Source organism: Ixodes scapularis, unplaced genomic scaffold (assembly GCF_016920785.2).
Source record: "Ixodes scapularis isolate PalLabHiFi unplaced genomic scaffold, ASM1692078v2 PGA_scaffold3__209_contigs__length_174095766, whole genome shotgun sequence".
NCBI classification, from domain to species: Eukaryota; Metazoa; Arthropoda; class Arachnida; order Ixodida; family Ixodidae; genus Ixodes; species Ixodes scapularis.
The window spans coordinates 37,171,792-37,192,749 of NW_024609868.1; the positions used below are offsets into that span (position 1 = coordinate 37,171,792).

The 20,958-nt window shown below is 38.9% G+C and overlaps 1 protein-coding gene across 1 annotated transcript in view; it reads right to left on the minus strand.

Moving 5' to 3' along the window:
• LOC120844401 overlaps positions 1-16,642 on the minus strand; it is a 96,395-nt gene extending 79,753 nt beyond the window's left edge. The window contains exon 1 of the mRNA XM_042292703.1: positions 16,184-16,642. Within this exon, the coding sequence (XP_042148637.1) occupies positions 16,184-16,204 (21 nt within the window). The 5' untranslated portion in view covers positions 16,205-16,642. The remainder of the gene's footprint in view (positions 1-16,183) is intronic.
• Between the last annotated feature and the right edge of the window lie 4,316 nt (positions 16,643-20,958).

Below are 20,958 nucleotides of genomic sequence, written 5' to 3' on the forward strand. Positions count from 1 at the left end.
ATACGAAACTGACTATACTCTGTTTCACTTTAAGTCCGACCTTAAGTGGCGCTACTATCCGATGGCGCCAATCAAGCAGCAACAGAAAAAAACACCGATACGGCGCTCGTTTTTGTTTTTCATTATTATTGGATTTAAAGTGAAATGGAGTACGACACATTGCCACAATAGGAAGTGTGGCAGTCCATTCCAACCCCTATCTTTTTTTTTTTTTTTTTTTTTTTTTTTTACAGTTTGGGGTATTAGGGCTTTTTTGTTAGGTTTTTTGTGCCGCCCCAGCCTGAATGCCACTGGTCTAGCTCGCATTGTCGCACTCTGTACACTCCTTCGTGTGGCAACGAAAGCGCGCATTTAATGCCTGTTCTTTCGTTTCACATTTCGGCAGCCAGGACGCGCCAGTTCCGCTGCACACTTGGACAGGTGATGGCTACCCCACTTCTCTCCTTCGCGTCTTTGCCACTGGGTGGCGTCGCCCCCTCTGGAGTTGCGAACAGGTGCAGTCTCGAACAATTTCAAAGACCCTTTAGTTCAGGCAGTTTTAGGGGACTGTGCTAAATTATATTTTTTGTCATGCCCACATTACTTGACTTCAGGAAATCAATTAATTTTGCTCTTATTATTTCTCTAAAAATAAAGTGCCCCTGACCGAGGTGTGCATAGCAAGGCAGCATAAAAACTCTCGGCGAATCGGTCTTTCATTTTGTGGAATACTGTACACACATGTCCACACAGTTCCCACCGACCGTGTCGCTACAGTGTAGACCATATTCCAGTAACCGACTTCAGCATGCTGCCATCTTTATCTAATGGGCCGTGGAACGCATTCTGACTGTGCGACATAACTCGTACCGGTGGAATATCAGACGTCTTGCGTGCATCCAGCTTCCAGTGTTTAACGTGTTTATCTAAAAAATATTTCCTACAGTGCTTGCTATGAATTTATACACGGAACACGAATGCGCACTCCCGTCGCCAGCCGCGCAAAGGCTCCGCGATGTACAGCTCTCAATGGAACGGCCCGGAACGCTAAGTCGTGAAGCCGTTGCTCAGCTTCCGCCGGGATATCTCTAACACGTGACAGGACACAGTTCGCGTGTTTCGTTTAACTCTGTAGTAAGCGACAGATTAAGAAATGCGGGGTGTGGCGAGCCCCGAGTATCTCATTATCGCTCATCATCCAATCAGGTTGAAACATTAGCCAATAAGAAGGCCGACGAGCCAATCAGGAAGCAAGAAGCGTGAACACAATGAGCCACACCCTTTGTGTCTTATAAAGCGCCGTTCACACATATGCAACTGAGTAAGACCGAGAGAGACCAGACCAGTTCTTAAGCCTCTTGCAACGTCTTAGGACCAGCTCCGCTGCAGCGCATCCAGTCCTAAGACGTCGCAAAAGGCTTAAAAACCGGTTTGGGCTCTCTCGGTCGTACTCGGTTGCATATGTGTGAAGGGCGTTTTAGCTGTCTGTCGTGCTCGGGTTTCACAACGGAGACGTAAATTTTAGGTAGAAAAAAAAAACTTTTATTGTCTCTTCGTTCGCCAAGATTCTTTCAGTTTTTAGATATTGACTTTCCGTGCGTTCTGCAGTAAAACAAGGGCACGGAGGTTTTTTTTTTAATTAATTTATTTATAGAAAATGGGTTGGTTTAACCCATTCTCTTGAGGAGAAAAGTGAAAACAACGCTCGGAAACAAAATTGTTTTCAACCAAAAAGAGACGAGACTGCTTGACTTCGTCGTCGCGACTTCTGACCGATCAATATTCAGACAGAAGTGGGGGAAACAATCTTCTTAAATGCACCCTGAGGAGAATGTGCAATTTTGTTGATTTTGATACTGGCATAACTCGTTTCATTGACGATGGGCAATTCGCGTGTACTACTTCAAAACTAACGAATAATAAAATATTGTTTTTTGTTTGTTTAACGAGACAATATGCTAGCAGAAGAGGAGACAACTTCGATTTTTTGTAAGGGCTACTCTGCCCGTCCTCAAGCCTTTAAATTTTTTTATCATTCCGTTTTGAGCAATCCAGGGAAAGGTCTTAACGAGCTAACTCGCGCTAAGAAATCGAAACTAAGAATCCAAACGCAATGGTAGCAAACGAATGAAACCGCTGTTAAATTTTTGTTGCCCTTTGTATTCCATTTGTGTTATATTTGTATTCCAGAATTATCTTATATTAAATTACATGCATTCTGGTCTAAAATTATATTATTCCGCAAGTTTATTTTTATTAGTTTCAAAAATAACTAATTTATAGATGTCTGAACAAAAAGTTAGTATTACAATTAAATTTTTGTTCGATATTTTGAGAGCAAACTTTATGTCAACGCATTTTGCTGGTATGTTGGACTATTTTACGTCTTCATGCATAAACTGCAACAACTTTTGTTAAGGCCAAGCTCGTTCTTTCCTTTTCTAAGGTACGCCCACAAAAGCAGACATTCTGGGAATCCTTAGCACATATGGCAAGTTGCTACTAGAGCGCACAGAGCCCAAGGCGACTTCATAAAACGTTCGACATTGACCGTAAAAAAGACCGTCGCAAAAGCTCTACACACAACTCCACGAAGTCGTAACGCGAAGCAGTCGCCTAAAGGTTCCACCAGGTCAGCATTGCGGTAGTACCGAAGGTCGAGAACCCGAGGTCAATCCGACAAGAAAAAGAAAAAAAAAAGCAAGAGTACATCTGCATTATCAAGATCTGATTTTTTCTCGCCCGTGGCTTCTCAAGTCGACTGGAAGCAACAAAGTAATACTAAAAGCCCGGACTTTTTCTTCTGTAGGTTAGTTTCTTCTGAATTCAAGAACAAGTTTGGAGACACGTTTCACGTTCAAGGCTTCCCTGCTAGATAACAAGGAAGATCGAGACAGGGTGTAACCGTATATAATACGCCTCTGGATAGACTAATCTCGTTTGCTGCTGATATCCCCGTGCTACGATCACCAAGAGACCCAAAAATGACTTATTGCTCCTTCCTTGACAGCCTCAACTTGGCCTCTTTTCTCCAGCCCGATAAAAATCCCATTCTTTAGCCTCCGATAGAAGTCCGTGTTCGGCGGGAGAGTAGACGATCCAGAGGTCGTGGACCGTAGTAGATCTGGTATTAGTCTAGCTGACTCTGATGATGTGCGATCAAAAAATCTCAAGCGACCGAACTTCTCGTCTTATTTTTTACTTGTTTGATTTTTTTTTGCCTCCATTTGCACTTTTATGTGATTATATGTGATTATTGTCTTCACTGATTTCGTGCTTCGGGTCCACGTCCAGACAAATTGCAGATTCAGAAAACCTGGCTAATACCTGGGTCAGACGAGCACATTAAAGGCATTCAGAACGAACTCCTTTAAAGAATCGGCGAATTAACTCGCGTTTTGAGCTTATCGGCGTGCACTGATTCGCCGACCCTTTAAAAAAGTTCATTCTGAAGGTCTCTAAACGCGCAGGCCAGACCCAGGCGTAATTCATGATCTCAGTAAGCTAAAAGCCGGCTTACATTATGAATAAGGCTTTCTAAAATAAACACCAAAGACAAAAAAAAAGCTATATCCATAGGTCACGGTCATAACAACATCCCGCAAAGCAAGAGGAAGAGCCAATGGCTGCAAACTGCGGAGTACTGTTGTACACGCTCCTCAAGAAGAGGAACGGAACCTCGTTCCTCTTGATTTTTGGAACGCGTTCCCGTTACAAGTTCCATCTGCGAGAAAGGAACTCGCTCCCGTTACAGTTAAAAAAAGGAACGTATCGTTACATAAACGTTACATTTGTATTTTGCTAATTACCATATTCAGTTAGATCACACCAAGTTTTCTTTTTTTTTATCTATCGCACCAAATAGCAACATACGAATTTGAAAGCCGTGATGAAAGGACACCGGTAGAAGAAAACAAGCGGAAGCAAGTTTCATTTGTTGATATATTCACTTTTAAAAATCTCAGTGTTTCGCCATATTCAAGTTTGTGGTGGGTTATGCAGACGAGCCAAATGTATTGCACGAGCGTTTTACAACAACCTCACACGTTTTAATCTAACAAAGTCCCGTGTTCCAACTTAACAACAGTTGCTTCTTGATGCTGGTGTCCGCAAGACGAGCAAGAAGAGAAGAAGGTAGGGCATTTGGAATGTCAGTCTTGAAAACTACCAGTCCCTCCTCGTGAAAGTTGGATTCGTGCTTTAGTTTGAAGATGGGAGAAGAAAAGAGGGAATGAAGATTAATTTTTGTGCATCTGCCCAATATCTGGAATGCAAGGGTGCGTTTGATGTCTAGTAACCTGTTCTTTTGGTGCAACTGGCTTATTTGTAGAAGTTCAGTGGTGGCTGCAGTCGGCATTAAATTTCTGGGTGTATGAAGATTCGTGGAAGCAAAGGAAGTAGCTGAGATTGAGACGCCCCTTTTTCTGTCTTTTGCTTCGACTAAATGTTTTCATTTCTTTACCATATTGTCGGGCACTCAAAAGAGAACCAATGCTCACTAGCTCTCCTGTACCCTACTGTTACCAAACGAGGGGCCTTGGCCCAAAATAAACATTAAGCACCAAAAAGCTTCACAAGATCCTGCTCTTCGTAAATAGATTGCTTTTAAAGTTATTTTTTTTTAATTACCATATTGAAAAAAAAATAAAAATTACCCCACTGGAATAAAAAAAAGGAACGCCGGTCCTTTTTCTGTTCCAGTAAAAATGTAACAAGTTCCCGTTCCAGTTTCATCGATGCAAAATGGAACGGCGGCGTTCCTTCGTTTCTCCTAAAAGGAACGCGCTCCAGGAACGCCGTTCCTTGGAACGCCGTTCCGTACAACACTGCTGAGGAGGCTGCTATTGGTGACTCCAGCGAAACCGAGGCCGCGTAGCGGCAACGCCGAGATGCTCAGGAGAGGCGGTCGTTTCGACTTTGTCGTCTGCTATCGCTCCTTGGTTCTCGTAGGCAGCCTAGAAACAAACATCGTTTCCAGCAATTATATTTATGCTTCCGCCGTGTCATCCTTATGCACTGACGAGAAGAAGGTTTCGACCGCAGAAAGTCGCCTTGCTTTCATATGTAACAACGATTTTACGCTGCAGTGCAAGAAAATTATGGTGGTCCGCGTGCTGAACGACGAAAACGACCTTTTTTCGTCCGCCATTTTGCCTGACCAGCGCGCCCCCTATAGTTCACTGGAGTCGCGAATACTCCGTTTTGATATTTGAAAGTTTTAGGGAACACTTTTTGTACATCCCGTACGGTACGATGGGCCCTCCGGTACGAACTTCGTAGGTGCGAGTCTTCTGGTGTACTACATGCGCAGTTCGTACCGGAAGATTCACCGTACCCACCGGATCTGCAAAAACGGTTCCCTGGAACTCTTTAATCACGTACGGTGAACGCGCCGGGTTTTTTCGCTTCCTTCTGTGCATAATTGCTTTAGCCGGTGATAGCAGGTGAACGCACGAAGACGACGAGTGCCGCGACGACGCAATTTTGTCGCTGCTTGATTAGATGCATTGAATCGTAGCATCGGTTGCAATATAGAAATTGAGAGATCTGGTTCATCCCCCATTCCCCCGACGCTGAAGCATGACCTTCAGAAATAACATGAAAACAATATACAAACATCACCCTCTAGGAACATATTTCACAATGTCCTTTTCGTAAATCGTTTCCCGTATATCTTCTCCCTTCATGTCAACTAAATGATAATACGGATCACTGAAGACCACCTTTATTCGAAGGATTTCGGTTGTATATTTCTTTTTCCACCCCTTTTCAAAAACCCCTTTATATTTTCGTAATCTCACAGTAGTACCACCCTACTTCCAATTTCGGCTTCTTATTACTTTTCGGTGCAACCTCTTTATTCTTTTTAACGAGGCTTCGGTCGGAGCCATTTTAATAGATCGATGATAGGATGTATAATATTTTTAACGACTTTATCTAAAACCCGTGGATTCTGCCCCTTTTCTCAATTTTTTAATGTCCTGTTGAAAACTTTGACAACAGATGCATTAACTTCTGAATAACTACTAAACGATTAATTCCTTTATCTTCAAACAATCTCTGTACCTCACCCTTGTAAACTCTAGTCCTTGATATGTTTGAATTGTTTTGGGTACTCTCTTCGACTTAAATATTTCAAGGAATGCCTAACATATTTGTTCACCTCTTTTATTTTTTTTCAACGGTATTACCCGTGCATATTTAGAAAATACATTTATACATGTTAGGAGGTATTGACTTTGACTTCAACAAGATCAGCTTGCCATTGATCATCTATTCCTTGAACGATTACTCAACGTCTTTCAGATTTGTTTCTAATTGGTTAGAGTTTTGCATATACAACTTGTTTCTCGGGAAAGTCATAAACCTGTTTAATTTACTTGTTGGAATTTCCTTTGAAGATAATTTATTCCAGAATACCCTTTTTCCAGATCACAATAAATATTCTCTAAGGAGATTTATTTAGTAGTAAATTTATCCCCATTCAGTTTGTGTTTTTTAATATATTTCTCCTTTGCAAGATATTTGATTGACTTTATGAAATCATTTTCTCTATTCCTAACCTCTACTTCAGAATTTTCATTTGTTCTGTATAGGTTCGGAAGCTCTTTATGAAACTTGTAAAAAAGTATGTATGATTACTTTCTTCCATGTACATTCAAAGTTTATTCAATTGCATCAAAGTGTAAAATAGTTAACGCCAAACCGGCTAAGGGAAGAAAACAAATGCAGTTAATCCACCTGTTGACAGACAATCGGAGTGAAAGCGAAAAATCCACTTAAAGTCTGATAATAATAACAGGATCTTCTGACTACGTATACTTCCTTCTCAAGTTCTTCTATTTATTAGTAAGATAAGAAAGACCTAATCAAGTGGCTATCATTAAGTTCTGGATCTTATGAAAACTCTTGGATAATATTATATTGTGTCTTACCCCTAGACGATTTAGAACACACTGAAAACAATAATGACCACATAAAAAGGAGTTTATTATAGGGTATATTTTTACTTGTTTTATAAAGTATATTTTTATTATTTGTTTTCAGATACTTTAATATCTCTTTAGCAGGGGGTATACCAAAACTATCAAAGAATTGAATATACTTTGGACCATTAAAATAGAAAACCCAATGAATTCCAGAGGATGGAAAATTATCATTATGTATCACACCAAACTTTTTTATTTGTTTAGGCAACATACTTCTCGGGAAACTAAATCTCGCTTTCTGTTTTAATATCTTAATAATATTAGTAGAACTTAGTGGTTACTTTTTTTAGTTTTTTACCAATTATCCTAACACCCTGGCCAGAAATTTTCTTAACCGCGTTCGCAGCTCCAGCCGTTGCGGCTCCTGTTAAGGCCCCTTTGATAACAAGTGGCGGGGCTCTGGCTGCTACGGCCCCAAAGATTGGCAAAAAAAACACCTTCTTGAGTCTTTTTGTTTCTTAACTGTGTTTTGGAAGTAAGCAAGAATCTAGAATATGTGGGATTAGCCTTCGGATCAATTCGTATTTTACCTTCTTCTTCCTGAACTGAAATCATAAGCTTCTTATGTTGATTTCAAACTTCTACAACCTGAGCTTTTGATGATTTCATATCTCTTGGCAAATCCCTTGTTGTATTATGGGCTTGCTTAACACCAGAAACAGTCTTCTGGGCATTTATGATGACTTTATATTTATTTAGTCCATATGTCTCAGACGTCTGGCTACGAAAACTCGGACGTCACTGTAAATCTTGAAAAATCATCTGAGTAGGTGATTTATTTTTTGATTTTTGAACTGATTCCAGGAAAAAGATTACGTTCGATTTCTTTATTATTAAAATTTAGTTTAATTTCCAAAAATCCTTTCGTACCAATAATATTAACGAGGGTAAGAATATCAGCATCATTGAGACTTGTATTATAACTTTTAACAATCTTTAGTCTGCATTGAAGTACACTTATAGAAAACCTAAAGGCTTCCCTGGTTTTGCAACACAAGAGTTCTACTTCGTTTTGAGATTTTATAGTGTCATTTGAATTTCTAACCCTTTCAAACTCATGACGTTCATCAGTTGGAATAGGCATTGTGTTGCTCGGAAGTTCCAGTGGTCTATTTATAAGATAAACAAATTCATGTGCAAAAAAATCATTAAAAAGAAATTTTGATTTTTTGTCCATTTTTTATTTACTAGTAACCCCCCTCTGTATAAAAGTTCATGGTATGTTATTTGTACATTCCGTTGTGTTATTGAAATTAGCTGCTCTTTAAATTCGTTGTAAATTTCTTTAGCTTTGATTTGTTTTGGATTATTTAAATCATTTTCAACTAGTTTGGACGCTGCGTTTTGTAATTTCGGCTTACCATCTGCAAACGTATTTTAGCAACTGAAATCACTTTAGGTTTCTCTCAATGCAAAACTGACTTACCAGATGATGCTAAAAGCCTTGCAAGAGATTTCAATAAATTCGTTAAAAATCCATTATCTTGCATATCAAAATTGACATTATTTGAATGCTTACGAAAGTGTTGACGAGTATTTGTAAGTAAAACCGTTTACCATTAAATATTTCGAGAGGTTCAGAAGAAATATTCTACTCAATGGAATTTTTCTTTGTGTTATAATCAATTTGTCTATTCTTTTGATCTGCAATTCTTAAAAGAAAACTCCATGATATCACTATACTATACCTCAAACTTCTTCATTAGGTTTGGACTAAATAATAGCCATGAATCGGGTTCTTTTTTTGAACAAACGTGTAAAGTAAATCATTTCTATCATAATTTCATATCATCTGAATAAGAATTTTTAATTGAACTACAATAAATAAACATTGTCCTGACATCTCTTTCAACATTCGCTGGAAAATCCCCAATTACTTCAGTTTCCTCATTATTACTTGTTTAAATCCAAGTATTTTTCTCAAATGAATATTTTTTAAAATCCACCCTCCATTCTTTCTTTAAGGTTATGATATTCTATTAGTAATACCTGGTGGTACTGCAAAGAAAATTTGAATATCCTCTTTACGTATTTTAAAGTATTTAACCATTGGATAATTCAGAGAATCACAATCATGATTACCATCGTCAATGCTTAAATGTTTTGCTTCCCCTTTATATGAAATGTATGGTAAAACGTTATTTTTGAATCGTGCAGACATATTATCACATGTGTAAGGTGTTGCACATTCTTTGGTTACAATAAATATTTTTTATTTTTGGATCTAACTTCAGTATCTCAGGAAATGTTACAGTACCTTCACCATTTATAAGAGTTTTGTTAATTAGAATATCATTATCTATTAGACTGAAACATTTAATCATATAATCGTCTATGCCGGTTCTTATTCTTTTAAATCCCTAATAAAATATATATTATAGAACATGATTCATTTACAAGTCTCTCAGAATTTCCACCTCTTTGAGGTTCAATATAAATATATAATATTAATAAGATCATCAACTTGCATAAATGCCATTTTCAATGATTGTTTCAACATTAGTTATGTTTCTGAGTCTATCCTTGAAATTTTTAAGAAATTATATTTTCCCATCAACAACACTACATTGTACTTCTAACCGTTTTTCCACAGTTCATGACCAGTCTTTTTTATTTCCCTGCTTAATTGTCTTTTTTTACTTCCTAATGATTGCGAGTCTTGGACATTCATTATATTTGTGCAAGTTCAGCTATATTCTCTCAATATCTAAAAGCATCTTCCAAATCCTGACCAATTTTTTTATTAATTTCGTCTCTCTAGGTCAATATTAAGAATTCTAGGAGTGGATTCAATAATGTATGGCAAACTTGGCTGATCTAATATTTGTTCAAAATAAAATACCTTTGCATACCAATATTTTATCGTCTCAGTCTGATATTTAAGTTCTTTTGTAGCAGGTTCAAAGACTAATTTCATATCATTTCTTAATGATTCCTTCGCTTTTTATTGTGTATCACTCGATGTTTAATGGCTTTCTCTTTCTTTATAATGCCCCTTAACATGTGTACATACTTTAGAGGATCCATTGTTAATAATTCTTGTCTATATTTGAATTATTTTTAGTAGACTTCAAAAATTTCACAATACTAAATAAGAAACTATTCGCAGTTTGTACCAAAACCAAGATATATCAATGGGAGTGTACTAGTATGGCCACTTCAGAATATAGTATCTGGTCAAAGTGGATCTGGCAAAACAAATTATGTTTTAAGTTACGGTTTAATTATGTTTATAATAGCAGGCTGTGTGTATGAAAAAATATTAAGTGAATGGTAATATGAGTTCCTTCAGAATATTTATAAGAAGCTGAGCGAAAAGACAAGTGAAGAAGTAGCATTTTTTAGTGATGATGGAAATGATATAATAGACATTAATGATTTGGATGAATAAAAAAATCGTATAGTTACTGATGATTTCGGAAATACCCAAGATAAAAAATTCAGAGAAGTCTGAGACTTGTTTACAATGTCAGGAAAGCCGCCTCGGTGGCTCCGAAACAAAGCCCCTGCCTACGGATCCCCAGATGGCAGGTTCCAATCCCGGCCGAGGTGCCCGCAATCCAATCTGACGGAGGCTTATAGCGGAAAAGGCGAAAGATAAAAGGGATATGACAATACTTAAACGTGAATTTGCATTAGATGAAATTCAAATGGTCTACACCCATATAACACGACATAAATATATTTCTACTGATTGATAAGATGAACTATAAGTATGTATTTATTTACTTATTTATTTTACGTGCTCAAAAACAACCATGCAGGTCTCCTCTTTGCTGCACAAAATATAAATAAGAACAGAAAAAGATAAAATAAATTTCAATAACAAGTATTTTACTTAAATTAATGTCTGGAACGAGATGCCGGGTTTTAAAGACAAACATCGCAGAAATCAAAAGAGATCCCGGGATTGAATTTCAATTAGATGATCAAGGGAATTATGATATGAAAGAGAAATTTTATAAGTGTTAAGATCCCCAGTGAAAACCTCGATGTTGTTATCTTATAACCTTGGAGAATAAAAATAAGGTAAATATTGAAAAATATTACTTAGAATTTAAACAATAACCATAAAAATTAAATGAAAGCCAGAAAAATAATTTTAAATAATTTAAACGAAAGCCATTAAAAATTAAAACTATGAAAAACTAAAAATGTGTATACCGTATATATATATGTGAGCTAGCGTCTGAAAAAAATACCATTTGAACCAGTTAAGGGGAATCTTGATGACAAAGATATAAGACTTAAACAGCATGGTTTATATCATGTTAAACTTATAATTCCAAAACATACATGAAACAAATTCGTATGGTATGTTGGAATTAGGTTGTTGGTTACATAAACTTATATTAAGCCAATCCAGCAACTTTATTGAATTATCGTTTACAAGCCTCTTAATAATGTTAAACTTTATTTTAAGATAATGGGTGGCAACATCACACTGAATAATTGGTATTTTATAATAGAAAAATGTAATCTTTTTAGAAAATAATGTCCATATGCTAACGAACTTATTCCATCTTCTAAGGGAACTATTTTATCATCCTGAAAGTTTAGGGCTTTCTTGGTTACTGTCTCGGGGTATATTTTATTATCTTTTGATCTTACCATATTTTGGTTTACGGCTACATCTTTATCTTCTAATACTTTTTTATAATCGTCAAAGAATAGAATAGATCCTTTTTGCTGCATATTTTTAACTCCTTTGGCTTTCTTTGATATTCCTGTACCATCAAATTTATATAAATAACATTTTGGTCTAAGTGCTAGAAATTCCATTTGGACATTTCTATTCAACAAATCTTTAAGCTTATCAATTACTTTATTATTTTCGGAAAATATTTAATGATCTCTTGGATAATCAGAGGTATCAAAACACTCATTTCTTTCATGCCTTTGTAGATGTCCAGTTTGAATGTCATAGGTTAAACTATTTGTCTTTAACGTACCCCTCACTGTATCTTTTTCATTGCATTATAGTGAAAATCGTGTATTAATGTCTGACAAATCTAGAACTGACATTTCAATATATATTGGCTTTTCACCAACTATTTCGGTTTTGTGCAAATGAATAGAAATCAAATCCTCTTTCAATATTTTTCTGAATTTGAAATTAATTTATCTACAAGTTTAAAGTTTTTTTCTCAATTTGAAATAATTATATAAGCTGTCGGTTTCTGACATTCATCTTTTTTTTTCGTACACGACATTGCTTATTAACTTAAAAAAATATTTTTCAAATTCAATTTTACTTTGCTTCGCATCTTGTGTTTAGGTCTATGTAATCTTGATAAAAGGTTTCTCTTTGAATCTAGGAATTCTATGTATTTTGGTTACTTTTATTAGAAGTTTAATGTATCTATTTAAGGTCACGTAATGAACAACGTATTTATGGTTATCTTTTAGGGTTAAGAGAAGTTTTTCCGATGATTTAATCGTGGCCGATGGAAAATCCTTATGTTTATCGTGCAATTCTTCGGTATATTTAAGATCGATTTCAAGGATGTAACCATATTCTTTTTATAAGGGCTCACAAGGATCTATAAACATGAAATCATATGGTAACAGTGCGGCTCGCGGAACTGTTACCATATAGGTTATTTGCGTCCAAGTACATTCGGTGGTTTGATGGTTTGGTTGGATTGTAATCTGGTAGATGTTCATTATTTGCTTCCGCATATCTGTGTGTTGCTTCGGTCATTCTACCTCCTATTCCGTATTCTATCATAAGGAACATATCCATATATGTAATTTCTTTTTAAATTTAACTTTAGTCAATTTTAACGTCGCGTCCTATGCTACACCTCCAGTTGTATAGTACTAACATGGGTTTGATTTATGTTTCCAGACAAACATCTCGGAAGTTCTCGAATACGTCTGCGAGCAATAAAACATCTTTTTTTAGATAAATATCCGAATATCCTCCTAGTGTTCTACAGTATTTTTATAGACGGTTAATCCTCTTTTTTATTCTCCGTTTTTTTTTTTTTTCATCTCCTGTCATTTTACTTTTAAATTTATCTTTTGAAGAAAATCCGGTTTCGCCATGTCTTTCAAGACAATCGACGTAATAATTAAACAATTACCAAACAGAATAGTGTTTGGTAATATCAGAGAACTCAAGCGAAGACATTTCCATTTTGAGAGTCAAATTTGTGGAACTATCCATATTTTGTCTCGCTTTGCTATAATGGGAGCGCGGCGGCGTCCCCACCGTGAATGAACAGTTCGTCTGCTAGAGGATCTACGCGGCAGTCATGGTGCTAGAATGTTTTGACGATGAGATTGAATTTTTCATTATTCAACGAGAGAAAACTTAAAAAAAGTCATTTTATTTGACTTCGCTAGCCCAAAAAGGAGGGGATCGTTGACGGCGAGACCAGGAACGTTCGATGAATGAATCATGTGCTACGCCAACTTTGCTTTCACAAAGTCGACGTAGCCCATCTTCGCTCCGCGCTGCAAATAACAGACACCCTACCACTACCGGCTAGGTCATCGGACAGGGTTTGAACTTGTGTCGTTGGCGCCTTCATCAAATTGGGAGAGCGACGCTTCAACCAACTGAGCTACACCACTTCACCGCAAACTCAGCCAAACGAACAATATGATTCTAAGAAAGCGTTGGTGTGTTGTTCACATTGCGTTCGTTTTCTGTTCTATTTGTCGTGAATGCGATTTGATTTTTCTCACCACCACCGTGACATATCTTCCAGGCACACCCACGAATGCTTTCATTCATGATTGATGCTTCGGCAAGCCGCTTCCCACGGCGAAACAGCAGTTAAACGAGCCGAGACGCTTCTGATGTCAGCCGCTTCGATCACACTATCACAGCTTACTGTTCGGACACTGGACTACGGTAAGGCAACAGTAATTTCGCGCATTCGCAGCCCATTCCGGAGAGCCGATTGTATTGTATCATTTGTGCAAAAACGGTTCCCTAAAACGTTCTATTGTCAAACGGAATATAGGTATACAAAAAAGTCTGCGCTGTTACATTGAACATTAAGGCCACAGCGCAGACTGATTTTTTTTTTTTTTTTTTGTAGGTCGAAACATATATCTTCGTCATTGTTCGTAAATTTCTGCAATTGGCTCTTCCGGGTGCTTTGGGCAAGCGTAGACGCTGTCAAGTTCTTCAAATGTAGACAAAACTGAAAAATAACAAATAAATCTATATTTAGATAGAAAAAAACACGCAAGAATTTACGGGCATGCCATATTACCCCAAGACGGAAACAGAGAAAAAAATGTCGCAAGTAAGATTTTTTTTTGTTGTCGGTAACGATGTTTTGGACAAATAATTTGTGGCGCAACCTGGAATTCTCCGGGAATCCAGAACGTTAGCATAATCGGCTTCACCTGGTAAAAGAGAAAAAGTTCGACTTTGCTTGTATAAAACGAGAAGATTGCTTCTCTTGCTTCTTGGAAGTGTCGTTTAAAGAAAATAGCGTCGTTAAAAAAAAACGCTTGTTCGGAAGAAGTGGAGTCACGCTTCGAAATTACGAGATGATACGTGACCACTGAGATGCAACATGGAGGATATATAGTTCCATCTTTACGAGGAGCGGACTTTATTCCGACAACGTAACACCGGCAAGAAAAAACGTCTGTGCATCCCCAAGTATATTCAATTTATTTGACACATGGTCTCAACGTCTTAAACAACATCGAATTTAGATTAGTGCTGTTTACAATGTTTCTAGTTTTCTTCTTTTTTTTTCTAGATAAAACGGAGATATACATACAAACATTTTTGACTACGCGCTTTAAAAAAAAAAACAGACCGTAGCTGTTGTATATTCATCACACATAAAGAACAAATAACGCGGATTGACACTTGATTATGCGAAGGCTATTAAAACGGGAACCTTCTCTTTCCGGATTCTGTAGAAACAGCAAAGTTTAAAATTTTGTTTTAACGTGGTCCTGACTTACTTTCTCATGAAAATAGGTAGAAACGGTTTCCAGTTCTGCACTTTAATTAAATTTAAGATGAACTTCCTGAATAATTATGTAAAACATTCATGGGCACCGGTTGCACCTGTATGAGTAATGCGTACAAAAAGTAAAAAAAACTGTATTTTTAATATTGTTTATTAAAAAAAATCGGAATCATGTTGGATTAAAACTTGTGTTTCGGCGAGTTGGTTCATGCTGATTTAAAAGGTTAAACCGCATAAACGACAAAAAGAAATCGGACATCGGTACGTACCCTCTGTCCTAATAATAATACCACATCCAACCCAACACGCTTCAAGACTTCAGTTATTATAATTCCAGCGGATTCGGACATTACATAAAAAATAATTCGGCAGATTTCTGTTGTTCCCAAGCTATTTATCACACCAAGTCGCTGAAGTGGGCAAGGTCTTGGGGAATTTATTTTTTATTTCTGAAGAATAAACTTTTTTAACGAGAAATATTTTTTTTTATTTTGATGCGTGCTCTACGTTTGATGTTATACCAATCCTCAGGATTATTACGGCTCTTCATTAAGGTGGGCAAAACTTCAATATATTACAGAGGTCGTCCACAAAGCCCAGGAGAAACAATCGTACCTAGGAATAAAAGATACACGTTCCTGGAACTCTAATTTTTAATAATAAATAGTATGTTGATTACCTCTAAAATTATTCTATTGGATTGCACGATATCTGCAGTTGTTCGTCTAAAATTAATTTTTACAACGTATTTGGGATGAAAATGTTTTTGGGTGAAATTAAGGCATGTCTTCTACCTCGTTATTTACTATTACCGTGGCAACCCGAATTCAAATGGCTCTGAACCACACAATTTGTTAGCGTTTCCGAGTCACTGTAAATCGAATGACAGCGAAATGGGTATTTATTAAGAACATCTTTCAATGGAAGAAGATTTATGCGCTTGGCTCCAACTATCAAACTCACTGTCACCTCAATGATAGAGGGTCTCGTTTTATTGTAATATTGTAATGCTTTCACGCAGATGTTGCGTATTATCCGATCTGTGTCTATTTTTATACCCTCGAAATTTAAATTAGATGTAAAATTATGTTCACAACGAATTTTGTTTACACGCGACTGTAATGAAATATATTGTACTTTGAGAAAAAAAAAAACTTGCGTTCCATGCCACGCATAACAAAAATCACAATGCAGCATTATGCAATTTCTAAACGTAAAGAACGATGATGTGGACGATCATAAAAAAAAATATATTGTACTCACAATGTAATTCCAGAAATGCATCCCATTGGAATCCGTCCCCAAGTCTTGCAAACTGAATATGTGGTGTCCTTTAGACGCCGCAAAACAGTCGACCAAGCGCAGACAGCCAAAAGCAGACGATCAACAAAAGGCGGCGAGCAGCATACTCTAGCAGACGACGAGAACTTGTTAGAAGAAGGCCGAAACTTCAGTCGGAGTCGCCGGCACTATTTTAGAAGACGAAGACGTCGCCGACGGGCGTTGCTTGTCTCATTCGAGTCACCAAGTAGAGTGCGGTTTGCCGAGCAGCTCGATCCGTACAACCACCCTTGCGAAAATCCGTAACGGAACCGACTTTCAAGCTATAAAACACGAAAAATAAAAAGGAAAAAAAACACAGGGAAGCCTCTCAGAGAGCCGTTGTGCATTCAAGCGGTCCCACGGTGGCTTCCGCCCGCATTTTTGAGAGACGGTCGGCTTGGCTCAGCTAGGCTTGACTTGGCTCGCTTTGCTTGCCCCAGGAGCCGGCTTTGGGTCGGGCTTCTTCGCTCCTTCTCCTTCCTTCAGGTCGTTCCGTCACGTGACCCGACTCTACCGGCTCAAACCACAGCCTCCGGGTATCCATACAAAATGCGGCGCGCTAAAACTAAAAGCTCGCCGGAATAAAATAAACATAAAGAACTACCAAGAAAAACATGCCCCTGAGTCGCCTCAAGCGTAGCGCTGTGTCGTGAGATAGGATGGTTCTCGCGATTCGGGTGTTTGCGTCGTCTGCTTCGTCGGTGCGTCTGAGAGATCCACTCGTGTGTCGCCGTCGCGGTTATCTCTAAAAAGTTTCGACACTCGTAACCTCAAGTTTTTTTTTTCCTTCCTTCTCAGTGCAGGCTCATCTTCACGGTGAACGCTTCCTGTGCTTTTTTTTTTTTTTTTTTTTTTTCTTTCTTTGGGTTTTTGTTGGTGAGACTAAATCCGGAATGCGTGCATGCTGGGCGTTAGTGACGAAGGTTAATGGGTTGCAAAAGGTGAGCATAACTTTACCTGTGTATATTTAGAGGGTATGGAGGGCTTTTGCGTATAAGGATAAGTGGAAATGACCACCAGGACGGTGCGATTACGTCCTAGTCATGTACACCAATCCGAATAGCGAAGGGGCTTCAGCACTTCGAAGGCTTACACTGAAAGCCGGAAACAGTTGTATATTGTACAGTCTGAGTTTTATTTTTTGTTTATTTATTCACCGGTAGAAAGCCGTGTGAAGCTCAGCAAATGTCAAAAAAGGTTATTCTTTTAGGTTTCATTCAGTTCAAATGTGTTTTTTTTTTACTCTTTAATCATTTTTGTAAGGGTGGATCTCCATACTATATGAAAAAAAAATTTTTTTGTTAGTAATACAATTGTAATATTACTGGGTGAAATCTTATAATCCACGACACCTTAAAAAACGCGGGGTTTTAGCGAGTCCCAGCTACCATGATTGATCCGCAGCCAATGAGATTTCTCCTTTAGCCAATAGAAGTACGATTCACATGGTGCGATTTTACTTGCGAATTCGCAGTTGCGACGTCGGGCACCGCAGCTTCCTTGAGGTTTCTTTATTTTTCTTTATCACACGAGTGATGTCGCAATTGCGAAATCGCAAGTAAAATTGCACCATGCGAATCAGGCTAAAGACGCCCAAGAACGAATCGTAAAGCAAAATCGCACCATGCGATCATAAAAAGCTGCGCCCAGTGTTTCTTACGTTGTCGCTGACTATAGTAGCAGACTTAATCAGCACTCTCCATAATTAACCCTCTGACGTAATCTCAGAGCTTCAGCCTATTTACAAAATCAACATCAGTCGTGCCAGACTTTGACATGCACGCCTTTTGAAACTGCAACACTGAAAAGCAAGAAGCAATTGTACCAACGCTCAAATACAACCGCGAATAAGGTCACGCATTGCGAACCCTGTACGCTACACTGCCGAAGGGAAAAGCCGTGACACTGATCCAATGTTGTCTGCTAATCTCCAACGGTTGTCTGTCGTCTGCTTCTCCGCATCGTCCGCTACTTATCGTCTGCTGTGGCGACGTCGTCTGCATTTGGAGCGTGCCCTCGTGATTGCGTGGGCGGCGATTCGAGGTCCCAAAATGACAGGGTTCGAAGAAAGTTTGTCTACGATCAGACAAGCGTGCGGTCAAATGCGAGCGCTGACCGAGACCGACTTACGAGGAAGTCGCGTGAAAAGGAACAAGAAAATCGCAGACACGCATTTTGCCAAGAGCAGACGCTGCGTCGCATCTAATCCGTTATGCAAGCCTGATTTTAGGTTCCCCAAGTATCGTAATAGTAAATTTTGAGCGAAAGAAAAACAAACAAAAGATACAAGAGAGGTACCTAGGGAACTTGTGCGGTCTTTTTATTTATTTTCGGATTACCTATTTTCGCTACGAATTTTTTTAGTCAGAGGTTTTATTAAACTCCAGCCATACTGCATCATGTTATCGAATCTTGTCGTTTAAAAATTCAGAACACCTCTATTGCTTTGCTCTTTTTTTTTTTTGTGTGTGTGGAAAAAAAAGCATCTTTAATTGTTTCAGACGCTCTATTTCATGAACATTATTTAGCCGGTTATACATACTAAAGCCGAACTTAAAGGGACGGTGCAACGATATTCAATTGGAATATTTTTCACTTTACACGAGCTTACTGGCACTAGTGGGACTCAAGGATACTCGCACGAAACGCCACTGACCAAGAAACTTCTTTGTTGCGCTGTAATTTCGAGGAAAAAACCGAGTGTTTTCATTCAATCTCTCCTTCGCAAAACCTGATGACGTAGCTCGGCGGTAGGAGTACCGCCCAGTGACGATATTTGAATGCGGCTCATAGATTGGACCCGAGCATGGCGTGGACGCTCGATTTGGGCTCGTGATAATCGATAGCTCGAGAATCATTCGGGTAGTGTCCGGTGTCCAATCGCTGCAATGACGACAACAACCGAACCATAACAATGTCTAAAACTCAGCGCGTGTCTTGTGCCTTGCCAACCCCAGCGCGAGGCTATGATCAACACTGGCGCCATATAATCGGCTCCCGATCACGTGGCCGCTTGTTCTGGCTGCGAGTTGAAGGGTTAACTCTGCTCGTTTTTCTTGAATTTTTTTCTGCGACTTCGATTGCGTGTGGTGAAAAACGAACGGGTATTTCACAGGTCATTTACGTCAGGGATCCGTTCTAAGCGGTATTTGCGCAAAATACCAAAATCGTTGCTTCGCCCCTTTAATGTTTCATCCACACTGAATGTTCCAGTCAAACTAGAGCTATAAGCGCAATGAAATGTCCAGTTGACCAAAGCTAGCCCTAGCCCTTCAGACGTCACCGAGCACACAGGAAGAGGAAATAAGAGTAAAGTGGGTTGCATGAAAATTTAGATGGCTGGAAATTATACTGCCCCGTTAGGGCGCCTAATGTAATGCTGTAGATGAGAAATTTAGCAAGGGCAGTACGGCTTCGATAGCCAGGAGCCTATAAAGTTTATCAAGGAGTTGTGATACATAAACGCACAACAATATGGTGCTCATCCGCAGCAAGCGGTGTTCGAACCCAGGACCCGAGTTCTGAGGTGCGATTTTTCGCAGCCCGAGCTCCGAGCTACTGTGCGATACCATACTCAGCCGCAGTCAAAAGAAGCAAATCGAATTACACATTAGTTGTTTACTGATCTTAGGTATATACGCTAAATTGATGCCTTAAAAGTTTCAGATCGAAAAAAAAATGAACACAAATTCGTTCCTTTCATCTTCTTTTTGCGATATTCTGGCAAATGCAACGATAACACAAAATTTATTGCGTGTTTCTTTGAGGTAATGTTGCGTAGATGAACCTGGTAGGTATTTAGTGCCTTAAGAGTCTATCGGCAGTGGCCTAGTCACGCGCCTGGGTTCAGGCTGACAAAGACAAAAATCCAATAAAATTCCTTCGGTGTTGTTTTAATCCACGTCAGCGACGTCTCATACGTGAAACATGGTGTCTGAAGTGTTCGAGCCGAAAGCCTAAACGTGAAAATCTACTGCATGATGGAACACCCGCCCCCTCCAGAGCACCTGCAGCCTCTCGGAAATAGCGGCCGAGAATCGGAAAACATTTTGGCAAACTTATTAAGCTCTACTTCGATGCAACTTCCAAAGAAACAGCAACAGCAAGTGGGCGGACGGAAGCTCAGAAGGCTGCAATTTTCCTGTACGTCGTTGCACAGAAAGCGATTAACGTCTACAATACGTTTCAGCTCGCACCTGGTGACCACGAAGACTATGATATGATCGTGCGTAAGTTCGAAGAGTACTGCACTCCGAAGAAAAACGAAACGTGTGGGCGATGCGTGTTTCAAGCGCGACATCAGCAGGAAGGAGAGCCTTTTTGACAATTTCTTCGCGACGTCGTGCTCAAGGCTCAGACGTGTGACTTCGGCGACCTAAAGGATTTCACGGTTCGTGACCGGCTCTTGTATGGAACTGCAGACACCAAAATACGGGAACACCTGCTTTGAGAAAAAGAGCTGACCTTAGACAAAGCTATCGACTTCTGCAAAGCCGCAGAATTCGGTGCCACGCAAAACAACGCTTGGGGAAACCCTAGTGTCCGGGTGGGCCCCTTTTCTCAAGAAACTACCAGGCTAACAACACAACGATGAGAAGCGCAGACAAATTCGTCGATGAGGTTTCTGCAACAGCACCCAACAGTCAAGAAAATGATCAGGCTGGGGTAAAACCTGCAGAATCTGCATGAAAAAAAATCATGTCGCCGCATGTTGT